This window comes from Eriocheir sinensis, chromosome 38, assembly GCF_024679095.1.
Source record: "Eriocheir sinensis breed Jianghai 21 chromosome 38, ASM2467909v1, whole genome shotgun sequence".
NCBI lineage: Eukaryota > Metazoa > Arthropoda > Malacostraca > Decapoda > Varunidae > Eriocheir > Eriocheir sinensis.
The window spans coordinates 17,072,144-17,089,276 of NC_066546.1; the positions used below are offsets into that span (position 1 = coordinate 17,072,144).

The 17,133-nt window shown below is 43.7% G+C and overlaps 1 protein-coding gene across 4 annotated transcripts; it reads left to right on the forward strand.

Moving 5' to 3' along the window:
- The first annotated feature begins 307 nt into the window (after nucleotides 1-307).
- On the forward strand, nucleotides 308-16,727 carry LOC127008767 (MBT domain-containing protein 1-like). 4 transcript variants are annotated; one of them, XM_050881139.1, is made up of 16 exons: nucleotides 308-468; nucleotides 2,089-2,324; nucleotides 2,779-2,970; nucleotides 3,656-3,749; nucleotides 3,912-4,093; nucleotides 4,577-4,840; nucleotides 5,331-5,448; nucleotides 5,574-5,826; nucleotides 6,124-6,248; nucleotides 6,399-6,664; nucleotides 7,235-7,465; nucleotides 7,887-8,121; nucleotides 8,588-8,818; nucleotides 9,221-9,418; nucleotides 9,860-10,590; nucleotides 11,093-16,727. In XM_050881139.1, exons 1-16 carry the CDS (start codon nucleotides 450-452, stop codon nucleotides 11,270-11,272), a joined length of 3,555 nt encoding a protein of 1,184 aa, XP_050737096.1. In that variant the 5' UTR covers nucleotides 308-449; the 3' UTR covers nucleotides 11,273-16,727. The 4 variants fall into 4 exon arrangements, with proteins under 4 accessions (XP_050737096.1, XP_050737097.1, XP_050737094.1 ...); XM_050881140.1 differs by having other exon boundaries at nucleotides 2,152-2,324; XM_050881137.1 differs by lacking the exon at nucleotides 308-468 and adding an exon at nucleotides 511-811.
- Nucleotides 16,728-17,133: the final 406 nt, after the last annotated feature.

Here is a 17,133-nt window from a genome sequence, read left to right on the forward strand (position 1 = left end):
CTTTCCTGTCCTTTTGCTCGTCTTCTATTAGTACACTTGTTCTTTTTATTTGTCTTTTAGTGCTGCTTTTCTTCAGCCTCCCCATTTTGCATTTCCCTTTCCTGTCCTTTTGCTCGTGTTGTGCTCTATGCTGCACTACTCGTTCTTTATATATATATATATATATATATATATATATATATATATATATATATATATATATATATATATATATATATATATATATATATATATATATATATATATATATATATATATATATATATATAGTGCTTTAGTGCCGCGTCCTGCTGGCGGTGTACGACAGTGTTGTCCTCGGCGGCGGCCTCGCGGGTCGGGTCGGCGCGTGCGCAGTGGTGTTGTTGTTTGTTTGATCGATGCGGGGCAGCGAGGGTCCTGGAGCCTCTATCTCTCCTATTTTATGCTGAGCGGCGGGCCCCGCGCTCCCCATGATGGCAGCCAGAGATGGTAGGTGGCGGGGCGGCCCGGGGCACGCGCCGGGGCGGGGAGGTGGCGGGGCAGGGCATGGCGCCGCCCCGCGCCCCGCAGCTCCACCAGGCAGCACCAACAAAGGCACGCGGGGTTGCTGCCAGGGGGCCGCGGCGCCCCCACCAGGCACTGGCGGGGGCGGGGCGCCGCGGCGGGGCGGGGGTGACGGGAGGCGTGCGGGGCAGGCCAGGGCTACGCGGGGCGCCTCCTCCCCGGGGGTGTTATCTCCCCGGGGATGCTGCGGGTCCGGGGCGGGGGAGGGTGACAGCCGGGACTGGTGACGGGGCTGGTGCTGAGGAATGGGCAGCCGCCTCCTGCCTGGGTAATACTCACACCATGGATTCAATTTGGTCCCTGAATGCGATGCAGTAACTAATGACTTCCAGAACACAAAGGTGGCAAAGCCTCCCATTACCTGGTGTGGAGGAGGGCAAGGCCCCTCTGTCAATGGGGTCGAGGGGACGAAGCCCCTCTGTTATGTAGGTAATGTTTGGTTAGGATAGTTAAAAAAATTTTGTCGTGATGTTGGCCGGGGGAAATACACAGGATGAGACGGGACAGGGCCGTGGCGGGGGTGGTCCACTACACTGGCTGGTGATCACAGGCGAGGCGGGGCGGGGCATCGTCAGGGCACCTCAGGTATTGTTAAGTGAATCCTATACTGATCACAAAATAAAACTTATCTCCATAAAAAAAAAAAAGCATTTTGCCCTGAATTAAACAATCAGCATCCCAAATTTAGGAGGCTAAGCTTTCCCCAACATTCCCCAATGAGGGTGTGTGGGGACAGTGTGGAAGGGTGGATCATGACGGCACTCCACCCCTGCTGTCTGGAGTGCCACCTCAGCCTGTCACCCTCACCACCTACACTAGGATATGGGGTATCATTATTAGTGTTGAGATTCATGGAAGGGAATCAAGGGAAAATAAGAAAAATAGCTGTAGACGCAAACTAAGTGTCCTTGGCCAAACATAATAGTGACAGTAAAGTAGCAAGAGAAAAAAAAGAGCGGGATGCTAATACAAGTGCCTCTGTTACTAGGGTTGCCACTAAAACAGTAACCCCATGGCTGCTTGATTACTTGGCTATGCATAAACTATAAATTTTTGTTGGATGTCCTCAGTAATTTAATATATGCACCCTCAGCAATGGCACTTATTAAATAACATATTGAGTCCTCTGTTGTTTTTTGCTATACTTTTCTGCCCATCCTCTGTTTGAAGATACCTTAAGCTTAACCTAGCAAAGAAATATAATGTATACGTCAGTTCAGTACATTTCGGAGGGATTGCCTTTGTAAAGGCCCCTCATCTTGCCCCTTTTATGGTTAACTTGGCTCCTCTTTTACTCCCACCCTCTAGAATGTAATGTTTAACTTCCTCTCTTCTGTGTTGACATTTAACAGTTCACTAAGAAAGTTTTCCTTATATTGTCATCTGAATAAATGTGTCTATTGAAAACACCACCTTTGTAACAGCCCCTCAGCTTGTTCTTCTCATGGTTAATTGTGCTCTCTTTTCTTCTCAGCCTATAGAATGTGATGTATAATTTCCTCTGTTTTGTGTTTAAGTAATAGTTCACCAAGATATTTTTCATAGTATGGTTGGCGGAACGAACGTGTCAGTTGAAAACACCTCATGAGGGCAACGACATCTCAACAGACCTGGGGATGCTCTGGTACGGAGTGACAGGTGTGTCGTTCAACCCAGCGGACCCGGCCGACGTGATGCTGAACTCTGGCACGGCCGCCCCCCTGTTGTCCGACCACCCACGGCCCCTCGTGCCCACCCCTGTGCCCTACACGGAGCCCTCGGCCACGCATCACACACAGATGGTAAGTAGAGGAAAAATCGTCATAATGCAGCATTTTACAAAAGGTTTATTGTATTGAAAGTAGCAAGTATGGGTAGATACAATATACATAGTTACATGGCTCACACACAATTGATGGGTAGAGGAAGAGTTGCCATAATGCAGCTTCATATCCTAGAAGACACGTTTACTATATAGAAAGAAGCAAGTAAAGCCAGATACAATATACATAGTAATATTTGATAATCAAATGCATAGGTATACTGCATCTAGCTCAAGTAGGAACCAAGCAAGGATTTTAGTTTATTTCTTCATTCAATTTGGTGTGTGACTGATTTCTTTTTTGTTATTATTTTTATTTTAAGAGATGAAATAGGTAGAGAGGGTGAGGATTGCCAAGATGAAGATCACTTAAAACTCACCCTGTGTTCCATTAGTCCACATAAAGACCCCCTCCCCGCCCTCCTTCCCCACAGCTGTACGACCCAACCACCGGGGACTACGTGAGTCAGCCAGAGTACATGTACGAGAGCTACGATGCGTACGACGAGGATTCCTCCAGCAGCCAGGTCATGCACCAGCAGGGAACGCCGCCCATCACCGAGCCGGGCATGGTGGAGCACTCTGAGGACTCGCCGCCACCCATGCCCAAGTCCAAGAAGCCAAAGGTAGGTGTGTGGGTGTGTCTGGGGGTGTAGGAAAGTTATGTGAGGTGTGAAGTGAAGTGTAATGGAAGGAAGGCGATGATGATTTTATATATAGCTTAGAGAGAGAGAGAATGAGTGTGTGGGTGTGTGTGTGTGCAGGAAAGCTCTTACTGTGTGGCATGTGATGTGAAATCTGATTAGAAAAGGTTGATTATTTTTCTCTTCATTTGATGGGAAACTTAAGTAAGGGAGCTCTTGGGTTAACTTAATATGCTTATCAATGCTTAAGATACATTAGTAATAGACTTAGCATCCATGTAAAGTACACTTGATCCTCCTTATGTGCCTAACAACACTTGAGAATGATCTTTATGTCAAGGGACTCATATTTTAGATAAGAGAAATATTCTGAATTGACATGAACATAGAAATCTAAGAAAGGAAGATTTTTTGAACAGTGTTAGTCATTTCACTCACATTTCCATTTCCTACCATGCACTACCCCTACCTTTCTTCCTCTTCCTATCTTCCCTTCCCATCACCTCTGAGCCCTCTATTCCCTTCCCTCCTCCATTCCCATATCAACCTCTTCCTACCCCCTTCCTCTTCCCCCCTCCTTTCTCCTCCCCTTCTTTCCTACATGACAAAGATTGGAGCTCATATCATGTAGTAGTTTTTACCTGAGAAATAATTTTTTGGCCTCCAGGTTCACCACCACCCAGCACTAAAGTTGAAAACGCCAATTGCTTACCAGAAAGACACCGACCTCAGTGCTATCCCCATCATGCGGGAAGGAATGGGTAAGGCGCAGCATGTCCTTAGGTAGCACAAGAAACTTATCATTATCTGTGTCTAGAAAAACTCTCTGTTGCGTCCTGAAAATAAAGCAACTCGAATACTGTGTTATATGCATTTCTCTATCTCTTTATTATTACTGTACAATTTCTTCTATTTCAATTCAGCTGTGTGTGAGAAGTGCGGAGCCATCGGGGTCAAGCATGCGTTCTATGGGAAGGAGAGGAAGTTCTGTAGCTTGTCTTGTGCCCGGGGTCCCCTGCCTCCACCCCAGCCTATCAGTGAGGCTCGGCAAGGAGAGAGAGAGTTCATGGAAGATACGAGCAAGGAGATGATACCTGTGCCTGAGGTGAATGCCTGGAACTGTTGTGTTGAAGGAATGAAGTGTGGATCTTGGAGATGGCTTAGTCGTTCAATGAGAATTAATAAAGATGAGGTAGTGAAGAGAGTATTAGAGCAAGATTGAGGGGACTAGTATCAAGGGGAAACCAAATGAATTATCAGAGAGATTATTATAGGAATGGAATTTAGCTCATCACCACTAAAGTTAGATTGTCACTATAGCTTGATACTCCTAAATTGATAGTATGGGTAACAGAAACCTCTTTTTAGTAGATGTATGTATTAATTTCAAATGATTATTGTCACTATAACTTCATAATGAACTCTTAAATTGACAGTACGGGAAGCAGAAACCTCAATTTATCAGATCTATGTATTAATTTAAATTGATTAATGATATTTTAACCTAATACTCTTAAACTGATAGCATGGAAGGTAGAAATCTTTTTGTATCAGATATATTTACTAATTTTAAATGCTTCCTTTCCAGCAACTTGTAAACCAGACTCCCGATGTGCCTCCCAAGGACATACTCTCAACAAGTGGCTCCACCCTCACCAAGCCCAGCCAGATAGTGCAGCCCCAGCCAACCCTGCCCCCGCCCCCACCACCGATGCCCCAGGAGACCTTGTCCTCACCCACTTACCTTCCCCCGCCCGAGTCCACGGTGGATCTGGAGGGAACCTTTTCCTGGGCCTCTTCCTACCTGGATGAGGAAGGCTTCAAGGCAGTTCCTGTTAGCTGTTTTAAGCATGTAAGTTGGCTGTGGTGATGGGGGTTGTGTGTTCAGATATCATTGCAGAATATAGCTTAAAACACAGGGCCATTTTGGGGCTCACACACACACACATACATTTGATTAGGATGTTGTGCGCTGTATGGGCTGTAGTGTGACCATGGAGGTAGAATTTGTGGAGTCGACATCAGCCCAATTAAATGAATCCGCCCAAGCTGTCATTTTTAAAGCCAGGTGTCAGGTGTTGTCAGGTCAGGCTCCCTCTTAATGGGCTTGGCCAGGCTCACCCACCCCAATCTGTTGGCCGTAAATTTGACAGTTCGTCGGCTTCACCTCAATGAATGGGATTAGCGGGCCGTGTCGACTCCACCAATTCTACCTCCATGAGTGTGACAATAGTGTAGCAGATTAGCTGTTACAGAATACTCAAGAGATCAGTGCAATGAAAAATGTCTAATCTTATAAAGATTGTATACTTTGCCTTACCTTGCCTTCCCTTACCTTACAGGCTCCCATGGCTGAGTGTTGGGACCAGATGAGCGCCGGGATGAAGGTGGAGGTGGCGTGCGGGGACGAGGGAGTGGCTAAGGATGCCTATTGGGTGGCCACAGTCATTGCCATATCAGGTAGGACCTCCTATGCTGTTATTTGGCTCATAAGAGGGAGGGGGTCTTGTTGTGTTGACCTTTTGGCCTTGGTGTTCTTGCTCTATAAGGAAAAATGAAGAGAAACATCCATACTTTTCTTCCAGGGTTCAAGGCCAAGCTACGTTTCGAGGGGTTTGTTGAGGACAGCTCCAAAGACTTCTGGGTGGACCTGTGCTCTGAGGAGGTGCATCCCGTGGGTTGGTGCGCCACGCAGGGCCGGCCGCTCATCCCCCCGCGCAGCATCCAGCACAAGTACCGCGACTGGAAGGAGTTTCTCATGCGGCGACTCACAGGTGCTCGGACGCTGCCCACCAATTTTGTATCCAGGGTCGTGGAGAGTCAGAAGTCACGGTTTAGGTGAGTCATAGTGATGGTGGTCTGCATGTAGGTTTGTCTGAGGCTGTATAAAAGTAATATACATTGATCTATAACCTAAATATACTCTTTAGCACACAACCACAGCTCAAAAGTCTAAGGAATATGTTGTAGTGTTATGTATGTGAAATTAAATGCGTACTCTCCCCCTTTCCTCATTACATTGATCTATAACCTAAATATACTCTTCAGCACAGTACCACAGCTCAAAAGTCTAAGAAATATATCATAGTGTTCTGTATATGAAGCTGAATTATCTCTCACGTCCTCACTCCTCAGGCCTGGGCTCAACGTGGAAGTCGTGGACAAGAACCGCATTGCACAAATGAGAGTGGCCACAGTGACGGAGGTGGTGGGGAAGCGGCTGCATCTCAAGTATCACGGGGCGCCTCCTGATGACAATGGTAAGCAACACACACATGAAACCTGCTTAGATTTGTTAAGTTTGTTTATAACGAATACCTGTGATATGCCTCGTCCTATGCCAATGTTATCCCAGGCACCAGAGTATGCAACGTTAATCTGCACAATCCCACAATCTTCCTCTTCCTCAGGTTTCTGGTGTCACGAGGATGCCCCAATCATCCACCCAGTCGGCTGGTCGCGAGAGGTCGGACATGAGATCGTAGCGAGCCAATCCTACCACGAGAAGTGTATACGAGGGACTTACGACCCCAATGACGCGCCTCCTGAGCTGTTTGCCACCACCCCCCTGCCCGCCTACCTCCGCAACGCCAAGACAACCTTCGTAGAGGGCATGAAGCTGGAGGCAATCGACCCCCTCAACCTGTCTGCCATCTGTGTAGCAACGATAATGAAAGTGAGTGTCCTGATGATTTGGGGGGACTTATTTAATTTATTTTTATTTATTTATGTATGTATGTGTGTGTGTGTGTGTGTTTGTGTCAAGTGCTCCTCTTCCCCTGGTCATTATTTTTAGCATTGTACCAGTTTTCGATTCATTAGTATTAAGAAAGCAAGTTTTTATTTATATTTTTCTTGCAAACTTTTTCCTTCCCCCTTATTATCAGCTTTTTCTCTAATCTTTCCATTCTCCATCATTTCCTTTGTTATCTCCCTTAATACCAGTCTTGTATCTCTCCCTGTCTCTCTCAATCATCTTTTTCTTCATTTTTTCCTTTCTCCATCATTTCCTATCAATCACTTGTTTCCTCCCTTTATACCAGCTTTATGTCTCTCTCCCTCTCTCTCCCAATCATCTTTTTCTCTAACCTTTCCTTTCTCCATCATCAACCCTTCTTTCCCCCCCTTAATCCCAGCCCTCCATCCCTCTCCCCAATCATATCTCTCCTCATCCTTTTCCTTTTTCTATCTTTTCTTACTGACCCTTCATTACCTCCCTTAATCCCAGCCTTCCCTCTCTCTGCAGGTCCTACACAACAACTACCTCATGATAAGGATAGACAGCTATGAGTCGGACAACACTTGTTCGGACTGGTTCTGCTACCACGCCACCTCACCCTGCATCTTCCCGGCCGGCTTCTGCGAGATGCACAATATAACCCTCACGCCCCCACGAGGCTACGAGGGACAGTTCTCCTGGTTCACTTACCTCAAGAAGACTCGGGCCACTGCTGCGCCACCTTCTCTTTTCAATAGGGTAAGTTTTCCTCGATGCCTGTCCGTCTGTCTCTGTTACGTGAATATCTCCAAAATGGATCATCGTTTAGGCTTGTAATATGTATGAGGGCATCTTTAGGTCAATATCTCAAGCTGGTTAACTTCTGGAAGACCTTGCAAGAAAACTGACTGATTGAATGGCTTTTGGTGACTTAAAAATCATTGTTAACTAGTATTTTCAGACACTTCCAGCTCTCACAAATATTTTCACAGGCCACAAAGGAAATTAGTTGTGTTTTCATGAGTACTTTTCACATTCATGGTGCATAAGTCTTGTCAAACTATCACTAGCCTTTCAAAACTACCCATAGAAATACCCACAACAACCTCTACTAAAGCCTCGTCAATTATGTGACTGTGTAAGCCCCGAAATGTTTTAGAAATGTTCCTTTGTCTTTCAGGAGGTGACCAGCCATGGCTTTGAGGAAGGAATGGCACTCGAGTCTGCCGATTTAATGGACCCAAGACTAGTGTGCGTGGCCACTGTGAAGCAGGTGAAAGGAAGACTTCTGAAAGTGCACTTCGACGGCTGGGAGAGTGATTTTGACCAGTGGATTGACTACCAGTCCCCTGACATCTACCCTGTTGGCTGGTGTGACATGTCTGGCTACAGGCTGGAGGGACCAAAGTCTGAAGGTGAGGAAGAGAGAGAAAGAGAGATGAGAGGGAATGTAGTGAACCACAGAACACCTGTAGGGAAAGGCATGGATGGGAGGTCTTATGATATTATGATGCTTAGTGGGTATTGTGATGGAGAGAGAGAGAGATGAGAGGGAATGTAGTGAACCAGAGAGCACCTGTAGGGAAAGGCATAGTTGGGGAGTCTTATAATATGATGCTTAGTGGGTATTGTGTAGGGAAGAGAGAGATCAGGAGGAAAGGTAGGAAAGAGAGAGAGAGATGAGAGGGAATGTAGTGGACCAGAGAGCACTTGTGGGAAGGCATTGATGGGAAGTTTGAAGGTAAGGGAGATAGACATATGGGGGAAAGGCAGGAAAGAGAGAGATTAGTAATATGTGTGTGTCTTAAGCTGTATATACCCTCAACAAGCTAACGTATATGTGTGTGTGTGTGTGTGTGTGTGTGTGTGTGTGTGTTTCAGTCATGGCACCACTAGTCACAAAGAGGAAACCAAAAGGGGGGTGGAAGTACGGCAAACCAGGGAGACGAGGACGCCCACTGGGGAGCAAGAAGCTGGGCAAGGGAAGCATGAACACCCACGGCTCGACGGGCATGAAGCGGAGAGGCCGGCCACCCAAGGAAAAGGGCTCGGAGGGAGGCTACATAGACTCACCGACAGGCCATGGAAAGGCGATAGAAAATGAGAATCCAGGTGGGGGTGACTTATTTTTTTATCATTATTTTTTTTTATTTGTTTATTTTCTGCATCTCTGACAGGCTTCTCTATTTTAAAAAAAAATGTTATCTTCTTAAGTGTCTTCATCTCTTTATTCATCATTGTCACAAGAAGATGTTGATTTTTTGTTTTATTTCTTATTTTTATCTTTTATTTTTCATGTATTTATTTTGTTTCATCTAAGGCAGGTGTTTCCACTTCAAAATTGTCCCTTTTTGTAGTGTCTTCATCTCATTGTTATCTTCCTTTCTCCAGTTAGTAATCAGTCAGTGGGTCAAGTTTATGGGTGAAAACAATGTGTGTGTGTCTGAATATATGTGTATGTGTGCACTAGTAATAGGAGGCCCTTTATCTCACCCTTCTCTTCATTTTGTGCAGAGTATTTAGCTGGCGACGAGGAGTGTTCATCGGGCCCCAGAGTGCACAGGAGCCACAACAAGAAGGACGCAAGACGATCACCGAGAGCCACTGGTGTCCTCTCCTCCGCCAGCAATACCAAGACGCTGCCCCTGAGATCTACGCGGGCCAGGACCCTCACCGGCACCTACACACAGTCAGACGAGGAGGACATGTCAGGTAGGAACTCACCACGCTGAAAACTCTTTATTCCCATTCATTTTATCCTCTTCAGCTGCCCACCATGCTATTATAGTCTTGCTTGTTGGGTTATATTTTGTTCTTATATGTTGAAATAGTCTATTTAATTTGTTTGACTTTCTTATGCCACTTAATTTATCTTCCTGGGTTGATGCAGAAGTAATGTTAGCTCAAGATGCTTTTATATTCATGCTTGTTGGGTTATATTTTCTTCTTGTGTGCTTGTATATATTATCTTCTTCATTCTGCTTGACTGCTAAAAATTGAGTAGAATTGGAAGTCAATATTAGGAGAACAAGGCTGACTCATGTGATATATGAATGGAGCCTTTTAGTACGAGTATTTACAGGTATTATAAGTGTATAGGTATAAAACAGCTTCTGGGTAGTGTTTCTAACTTCTTAATTTTCCCTCTTCCAGACGAGACCTCATCAGGCGTCGCTTCCTTAGACGGAAACGAGAGTTCTGGAGAGGCCTGGGATGTGGAAGAACAGTCCTGCAACCCCACATCCACGGCCTCCTCCACCCCCTCCACTCTACCTGACGCCTCACACACCGCCCTCATGCCCTCTGCCGTAACCGAGAGCAAAATAGGTGACTTCACCAATCAGTTTGACCAGCAGCCCCTCATGGAGAGCACCAACAGCAGCCCAGCCATGGTGAACGTACACAGCAGAGTGGAGCCTTCAAACACCAGCAAGAGTATGTGTTCTAAGAGTATTCAGCAGGAAGAGTCGGCTGGTCCACACTTTGTTTATGAACCATCTAGTGTACAGGGGTCAGCAGCACAAGCCACCTCCTTCACCTCCACTATAAGAGCCAGTACCTCAGGAAACCCTACAGAGACCATGAAGCCTCAAGTGTCAGGGCAGCTTACACCCCTGAAGAACACCACTCAGCCTAGTAAAGGAACCTCGCAGTCACCTATCATATCCTCAACAGTCACCAGCCAAGTCTCAAGCACCCCACAGGCTTCGGTTGGGGCAGGAACGCAGAGTGAGAGTGAGGACAAGTGCTATATCCCAAGGCTCATCGATGGCCCGGTCAAGGATGGGTCTAAAGTTCAGCCCAAGTTGTGGAGTCCGCACGACGTGGCGCAGTTCCTCAAGACCAATGACTGTGGGGCGTACTGTGACAACTTTGTATCACAGGTAAGCGGTGTGTGGATTAATACATATATTTTCAGCACCATATGATCACTGTAGTTATGGCGACTTCACGATACCTCAATTAATTAGTTATGAATACTTTATGTAAAAATAGCCACACAGAATTCATTACCAGTCACAGTTTCTACCATGTTCTGAGTTTCCTTTTGTTTTTCCAGTCAGAACTTGTTTTATCATTTTCCACTCTAGACAGCTCTCGTAACTTAAACTCTTCCATCTGCCTTAGAAGACTCATAACCCAATAGCTTTCCTCCTGCTGTAGATCACTGGCTTAACATACTGTCTTCTCTTTGCCCAAACTTGCTTATTTCCCATTTACCTTAGAAGCCTCATGACCAGACTGCTTCCTTCTAGCTTAACACAATTGTCTCCCCTTTGCCCTAACTTAATTATTTTCCATCTGCCTTCCAAGACTCATAACATGGTTGCTTTCTTCCTGCTTTAGAACACTGGCTTAACACAATTGTCCCTCTCTTGCCCCCAGAACATCCACGGCACCAAGCTGTTGACGCTGAGCCAGAACGAGGTGATGGGCCTGACAGGGATGAAGGTCGGGCCATCCCTCAAAATCCACGACCTGGTGCAGCAGCTTCTGGCCCTGGTGAACCCCGCCCAGGCACGCTACCAGGCGACACTCCTCAAGAGGGGGCTGTCCTTCACTTAGGGTCGGGGCACACACTGGCCCTTCCGTGCTGGCAGTGTGAGTAGTGATGGAACACATTGACGTTATCGGTTCGGTGGGAGAGACGAGTCACTTGTTTAATATTAATGATACGTCAGTGTAGTGTAAGAAATGGGATGAGTAATATGCATGTGTAGATTATATTTCCAGTGGCAATATGGACAAAGGGAATTATTGTCAGCTGATGCATATAACTTAACTGTAATAATTGCTCCAGAAAAGTGTACATATAGATATTATTTTTGGATTACAGCAAAATTTCTTACAAGGCATTATTACCAGTTTCTTTCTTGGGTCCTGCTACCGTGTAAGGGACAGTCGCGAGCCTCAAACACAAAGCAACACAGTCCAAACCGCATCTCTTCATAGTAAGATATTTTTCCAGACACTAAACTAAATACCTGGGGCATTATTTTGTTACCCACGTGAGCTACATAACTTAAGTTCATCCTATCAACTCCGGTTTTCAGTTGGCCGTCACAGATAGCAGATGAGGCACCTCGAGCCCAGTGTTGTGTAAATAACTAAACATAGGTCTTTTATAGTGTAAGAATAAGCAACTGGTGTATATAATGTATTTGTATGATGTGCATAAATGTTAAGGTAAAACTAGAAGACTCACGGCCTACTCAAAAATGGCCGAGATTTGTAGAACATTTGCTGCATGTAGGCTGACATGGTTACTAGTTTGGCTTGGAATCAGCAAATAGGAGATATCAAACTGGTAGTGGATAGCTTACCTCCCCGGCTGTAAGTTCTTTCGGTTATGTCGTGCCCTCTCCTCGAATACGTAATCTCATTCTCAGGGTCTCAGAGGGATGTCTCCACAAAGCCAGTTTCGTAGTTTTGTTCCAATGTTTTAATCTTGGGTGAGGTCTTGAACACACAGGCCAGGAAATAAAGAAGAGGGAGAGAGAAAGGATTCGTTGGGTTTTCCTGCGTTTGAAAGGTTAAGAGTTGCACACACATATTAACTTCTGTCAGATGATTGGGTTTTACGTTTCCAGTGGCGGTTTATTTACTTTCATCGTCTTCAGTGAACGAGCTATGCAATGTTTTACTGTTTCAGTTGTACCAGTTCTCGGAGAAAGTGAGATGCTTGAGTTTTGCTGGAGAGAAGCTTAAGGAAGAGTTGCAGTGCTGTCTCCTGTTTATGCTCAAACCAGTAGATTTTAATTTCTTTGCTCATGTAAGATTTGTATGAATTTTGATTGGCGTATGTTTGCAAGCCTCTTCTGAAAATATTGCTTTGAGAAACATCAAGTCTGGGTGACAGTTTCCCCCTTGAACTATTCTCAAATTTCAGTATTTATTTTCGTTTATATTAGCAAGCTGCAGTTATGTTGATTTAATTTTTATTTCATTTATCATTTTCTGTTACTTTTATCTCATCTCCAGGTGTATCACCAACCATCTGCCTGATGATTTCTTGCTGTTTTCAATATGTCCCAGTTATATGTGATTCTATTCAAATTTCAGGCATTTTTTAATATGTAAGGTGATGCAAACTTGCCTGTGAGTGTTTATATGAATGTACGCAAACGTGGTGTGCCCTTCTGCACACTGTACATCGCATTGATAACTTGTACCATGGAAGGGACACCAGTTACTAGTGCAATGCCTGCTGGACAACCTAACAGCAGCACTCCACTCAATACTGTATCAGCTTGTGGAGTGCTGAGCCAGTAGTGTATCTTTGCTTGGGCAGACTTGAAGTTCAAATTTAAACATGCATTGCTGCTTCTACCCTTCAGTGTTGTAATGAAGAGGAGGTTGGAATTTACATAGAGTCACTTCTATATAGTAGTTCAACAGATTTTTGCAGACTGCTAAAATTAAAAGGATTGCAATTCATTTTTCAAACTACATCTCAACTCACAATTCAGCCGTAAAAATTGTAAGTAATTCCCCATAAAGTTAAATGAATGAGGTCAGTTCTAGGAGGTTTTCAGTGTTGGCTTGGTCCCAGACTGACGGGTGGCAGATGTAACAGTAAGTATTCATCAGTGAACTGGCGTACACTCATTTTCATAGCCCTTTTATGTACCAAATCTTTCAAATTCATAATATAAGCATGAAGTAGAGATGTGAAAAGATACACAGAGCTCTCAGACACAGAGGAACAATTTTTTCAAGAGTAACCATTCAAAACTGTTTGCTGCCATGGCGGTCTTTGGGTTTTGCTTCATCTCGCCCGTGAGTCATCTTAGGGATTTGCAGTTTGAGTTTTTTACTGTATGTACTCTAGTTGATAAGAATACCTTACAATACGGGGGAAAGAGTGGAGGTTGAGAGTGATAACCTAAAATTTAAATAACTTGACCACTTCCACCGCAGTGAGTTGAAGAAATCGCTTGACTTCATTTCCTCATTGGTTCTGGGTAACTTAATGGCCTCTGCATGGGTATTTATTGAGTCCATTTTTCACCTACACTTATTTATGAACTTCTGGGTTTTGATGTCTCCTAGTTTTGTACGTGGTGAGGGATGTGCGATGTGTATGCCTTCCATCCAACATAGTTCCTCATTGATCATCCTCCCGACACAAAGTGATACATACGGAAATGTTTTTCAATTGTACTTCAGCAAAATAAAATGTACAGAGATGAACCATACATTCCTGGCCACTAATCAGTTGATGCATATTCTGATCGCTCGAAACCTTGAAGCGAATGTGTAGCACCTTTGTTTGTTGTTTGTTATTCATCTTATTTGTTGTAAGTTAGTGGTATGCATTCATTGGTCTGTAGGAGAGCACCTCAAAGAGTGCAGCAGGGCTTATATATGTTATTTCTGGAGAAGTGTGTAATATAGTCAGGATGCAGAGATTGAAGTGAGGCGTCAATAATTGCTGCCATCAAAAGTGAATGGGATATTACGTACACTGTCTGGGAAAGAAATCACTCAAGGGCCCTAGTGGTCAATGCACACCATCACTATACTGGCATTGTTCAAGAGACTCGTCATCAGTACTTGACACTGACAAAGGTTTTATCCCTGTATCTACTATCCAATCCAGACACATACAGACATATCAAGTGGTCCTGTTTGTCCCCTGTCATTAAATACTATATAGTTAGCTAAGCATGCATCATCATATCCAATCAATCAAGCTCACATTCATATACCAACAAAGCAGCTGTCTTTTGCCCCACGAGTCTAACAGCTTAGGCTTTCATGTGCTTATTTATTTTCATTTCTAATCACATTACACTCACCCAGTTTCCAGAATGAAGCACACACTTGTTTCCACATAATTCACTCCCTTGCCTAGCTTCATGACTTTAACTGAGATCTGGAGAAGCAGTTTACATAGGATCTCATGCAGTCTTTTATCCTTCTACCATTGACGTGCAAGAAACCACAGCTATCGAGAATAATTAAATATCCTGAAGAGTGGAACTAAAGCGTGTTATCATAGATTAGCCAAGAGGGACAGCATTTCTTTTCCAGACAGTGTACTATATATATGAAAGAAGACTAGTGAGGGTTTAACATAAGCCCCATAACTAGTTCATTAATATAAGTAAGAATCCCAACAGCAGATTGATTAGCTATATTCATTATGGTACGAAACCCCAGTCCCAGTGAGGTCCTGATGGCAGTTGTTTAGTAAGGCTGCAGAGATGTTTAGAATGCATTACTAGAGGGAAGATCATGCATGGTGAGTCAGGGCTTGCTGGTAAATGTTCCTTGTGGTAACGGTTCATGGTCACAGAATTCAGAGCAGTTTTCTTTTACTGTGTTTCGTATATGCACTGTAAATTCAGAAGTACGGCATATTTGTAAAGAGTAAGAGTACGTGACTTGCTTTTCTAGACTGTGCCCATACTCACCAAGCCAATTAGTACACGGTTCATGGTCACAGAATTCAGATCAGTTTTCTTTTACTATGTTTCGTACTTGCACTGTAAATTCAAAAGTACGGCATATTTGTAAAGAGTAAAAGTACGTGGCTTGCTTTTCTAGACTATGCTCGTACTCACCAAGCCAATTAGTACACGGTTCATGGCCACAGAATTCAGAGCAGTTTTATTTTACTGTGTTTCGTACGTTCAGTGTAAATTCAGAAGTACGGCATAATATCTGTAAAGAGTAAAAGTACGTGGCTTGCTTTTCTAGACTATGCTCGTACTCACTAAGCCAATTATTACATGGTTCATGGCCACAGAATTCAGAGCAGTTTCATTTTATTATGTTTCTTACGTGCGATGTAAATTCAGAAGTACGGCATAATGTAAAGAGTAAGAGTACGTGGCTTGCTTTCCTAGACTATGCTTGTACTTACCAAGTCAATTAGTACACGGTTCATGGCCACAGAATTCAGAGCCGTTTCATTTTACTGTGTTTCGTACGTTCAATGTAAATTCAGAAGTACGGCATATCTGTAAAGAGTAAGAGTACGTGGCTTACTTTTCTAGACTATGCTCATACTCACCAAGCCAGTCAGTACGCACATCAGGGAAAAAATAAGCTCGAAAAATTGATCTCGGGTATGACTAAAGAATATCTCATCGCATTAGTTTGACCGTACCAATTCACTCATTCCTCAGCTCAATTCCTGCATTTTTTTTCCCTCCTGATGTGATTACTGATACAAACTGTGTGGACTCCTTGGCAAGCATAACCTAACTATATAATTTCTTACGCAAGGGGCAGCAGCTGTGATCACCAGGCTCTATGTGGCAATAAGACCAATGTATGTGTACCCAAAGTGTTAATTCCCTCCAGATAATGATGACTGCTCTGAGTATACGCAAATAAGTGATATTTGGAAGTGCATATCATTGGGGGAAGCAGAAGTGAAGAGCTGTTGGTTCAGTGATGGTTATGTGTTTATTGAGATGTATAGTGTAAAAGGAGTGACCTGCCTTTCTTATAGTCTTGAGTGTGTGTTTGATAGCGATTATCACTTCATGTTCAGCAGACAGACAAATCATGCAACTTTGGGCCTTCGAATCACCCGCTTTAAGGTCGCTTTTTCCATAACTTGCCCCACCACACAACACAGCAAGAATTTTGCCTCCAAAAACTGCATACCGCCTTACTTGGTTTGGTCACGCCTTTTACACTAAGCGCCTTATATTATGTTTTGCAGTGAGCAGTTTTTGGCCCATGCTATTCATTGACCAGCTTGAGTTCTGCCTCTTGAAGCGTTCGTATCAGAATACCATGTTGAAAGTGCCTTTTTAGTGAAGGACTTGGTTTTGTAATATTTTCTACAAGGCTTCTATTATTGATTACGACCTCCAATCTCTCTCTACCTGTATGTGGCTGTGTTTTATATTGTTTTGATTTTACGTTCAACCCAGTGTGTTCAAGTGGACTGCTAACTGCCATAAACTTTTAGTGATAAGGAGGCTCTGTTGTGTACTCATTACCATTGCATGCATACAGTGTTGTACTAAGAAATATCATTTATATAGTAAATCTGAAACATTGGGTTTTCTTCATCATGTTCGGTCCCTAGATGTTAAGAGGTAGAGGAGAGTGAGTTACAGTAATTTTGGAAGCTATACTGTTTATGTTTTCATCATAATTATTTGTAGTTATAGAATTTTAAAGGGTAGAAGAGTGAGTTAATCCTATTTTGGAAGCTGCTACTTGTGTTTCTTGATGAATCTGCTATACTGTTCTGTTTTCTTCATCAATTTTGTAGTCTATAGAATTTTAAGGGGCAGAAAAGAGTGAGGCAGTTATGTTTTGTACTTTGTTCTTTATCATATTTGCAGTTATAGAATTTTAAAGGGTAAAAAAGTGTGAGGTAGTTATATATTGACGTTTCTGATGAAGTGAAGGGTTTGACTAGACAGCAAGAACACACAATACTGGAGGAGGAATGT

Coding starts and splice junctions, on each gene's coding strand:
- LOC127008767 (XM_050881137.1), top strand. CDS start 526: ATGGCGCCGCCCCGCGCCCCGCAGCTCCACCAGGCAGCACCAACAAAG. Junction 7,466..7,886: donor CACCTTCTCTTTTCAATAGG/GTAAGTTTTCCT, acceptor TTTGTCTTTCAG/GAGGTGACCAGCCATGGCTT. Junction 8,819..9,220: donor GATAGAAAATGAGAATCCAG/GTGGGGGTGACT, acceptor CATTTTGTGCAG/AGTATTTAGCTGGCGACGAG.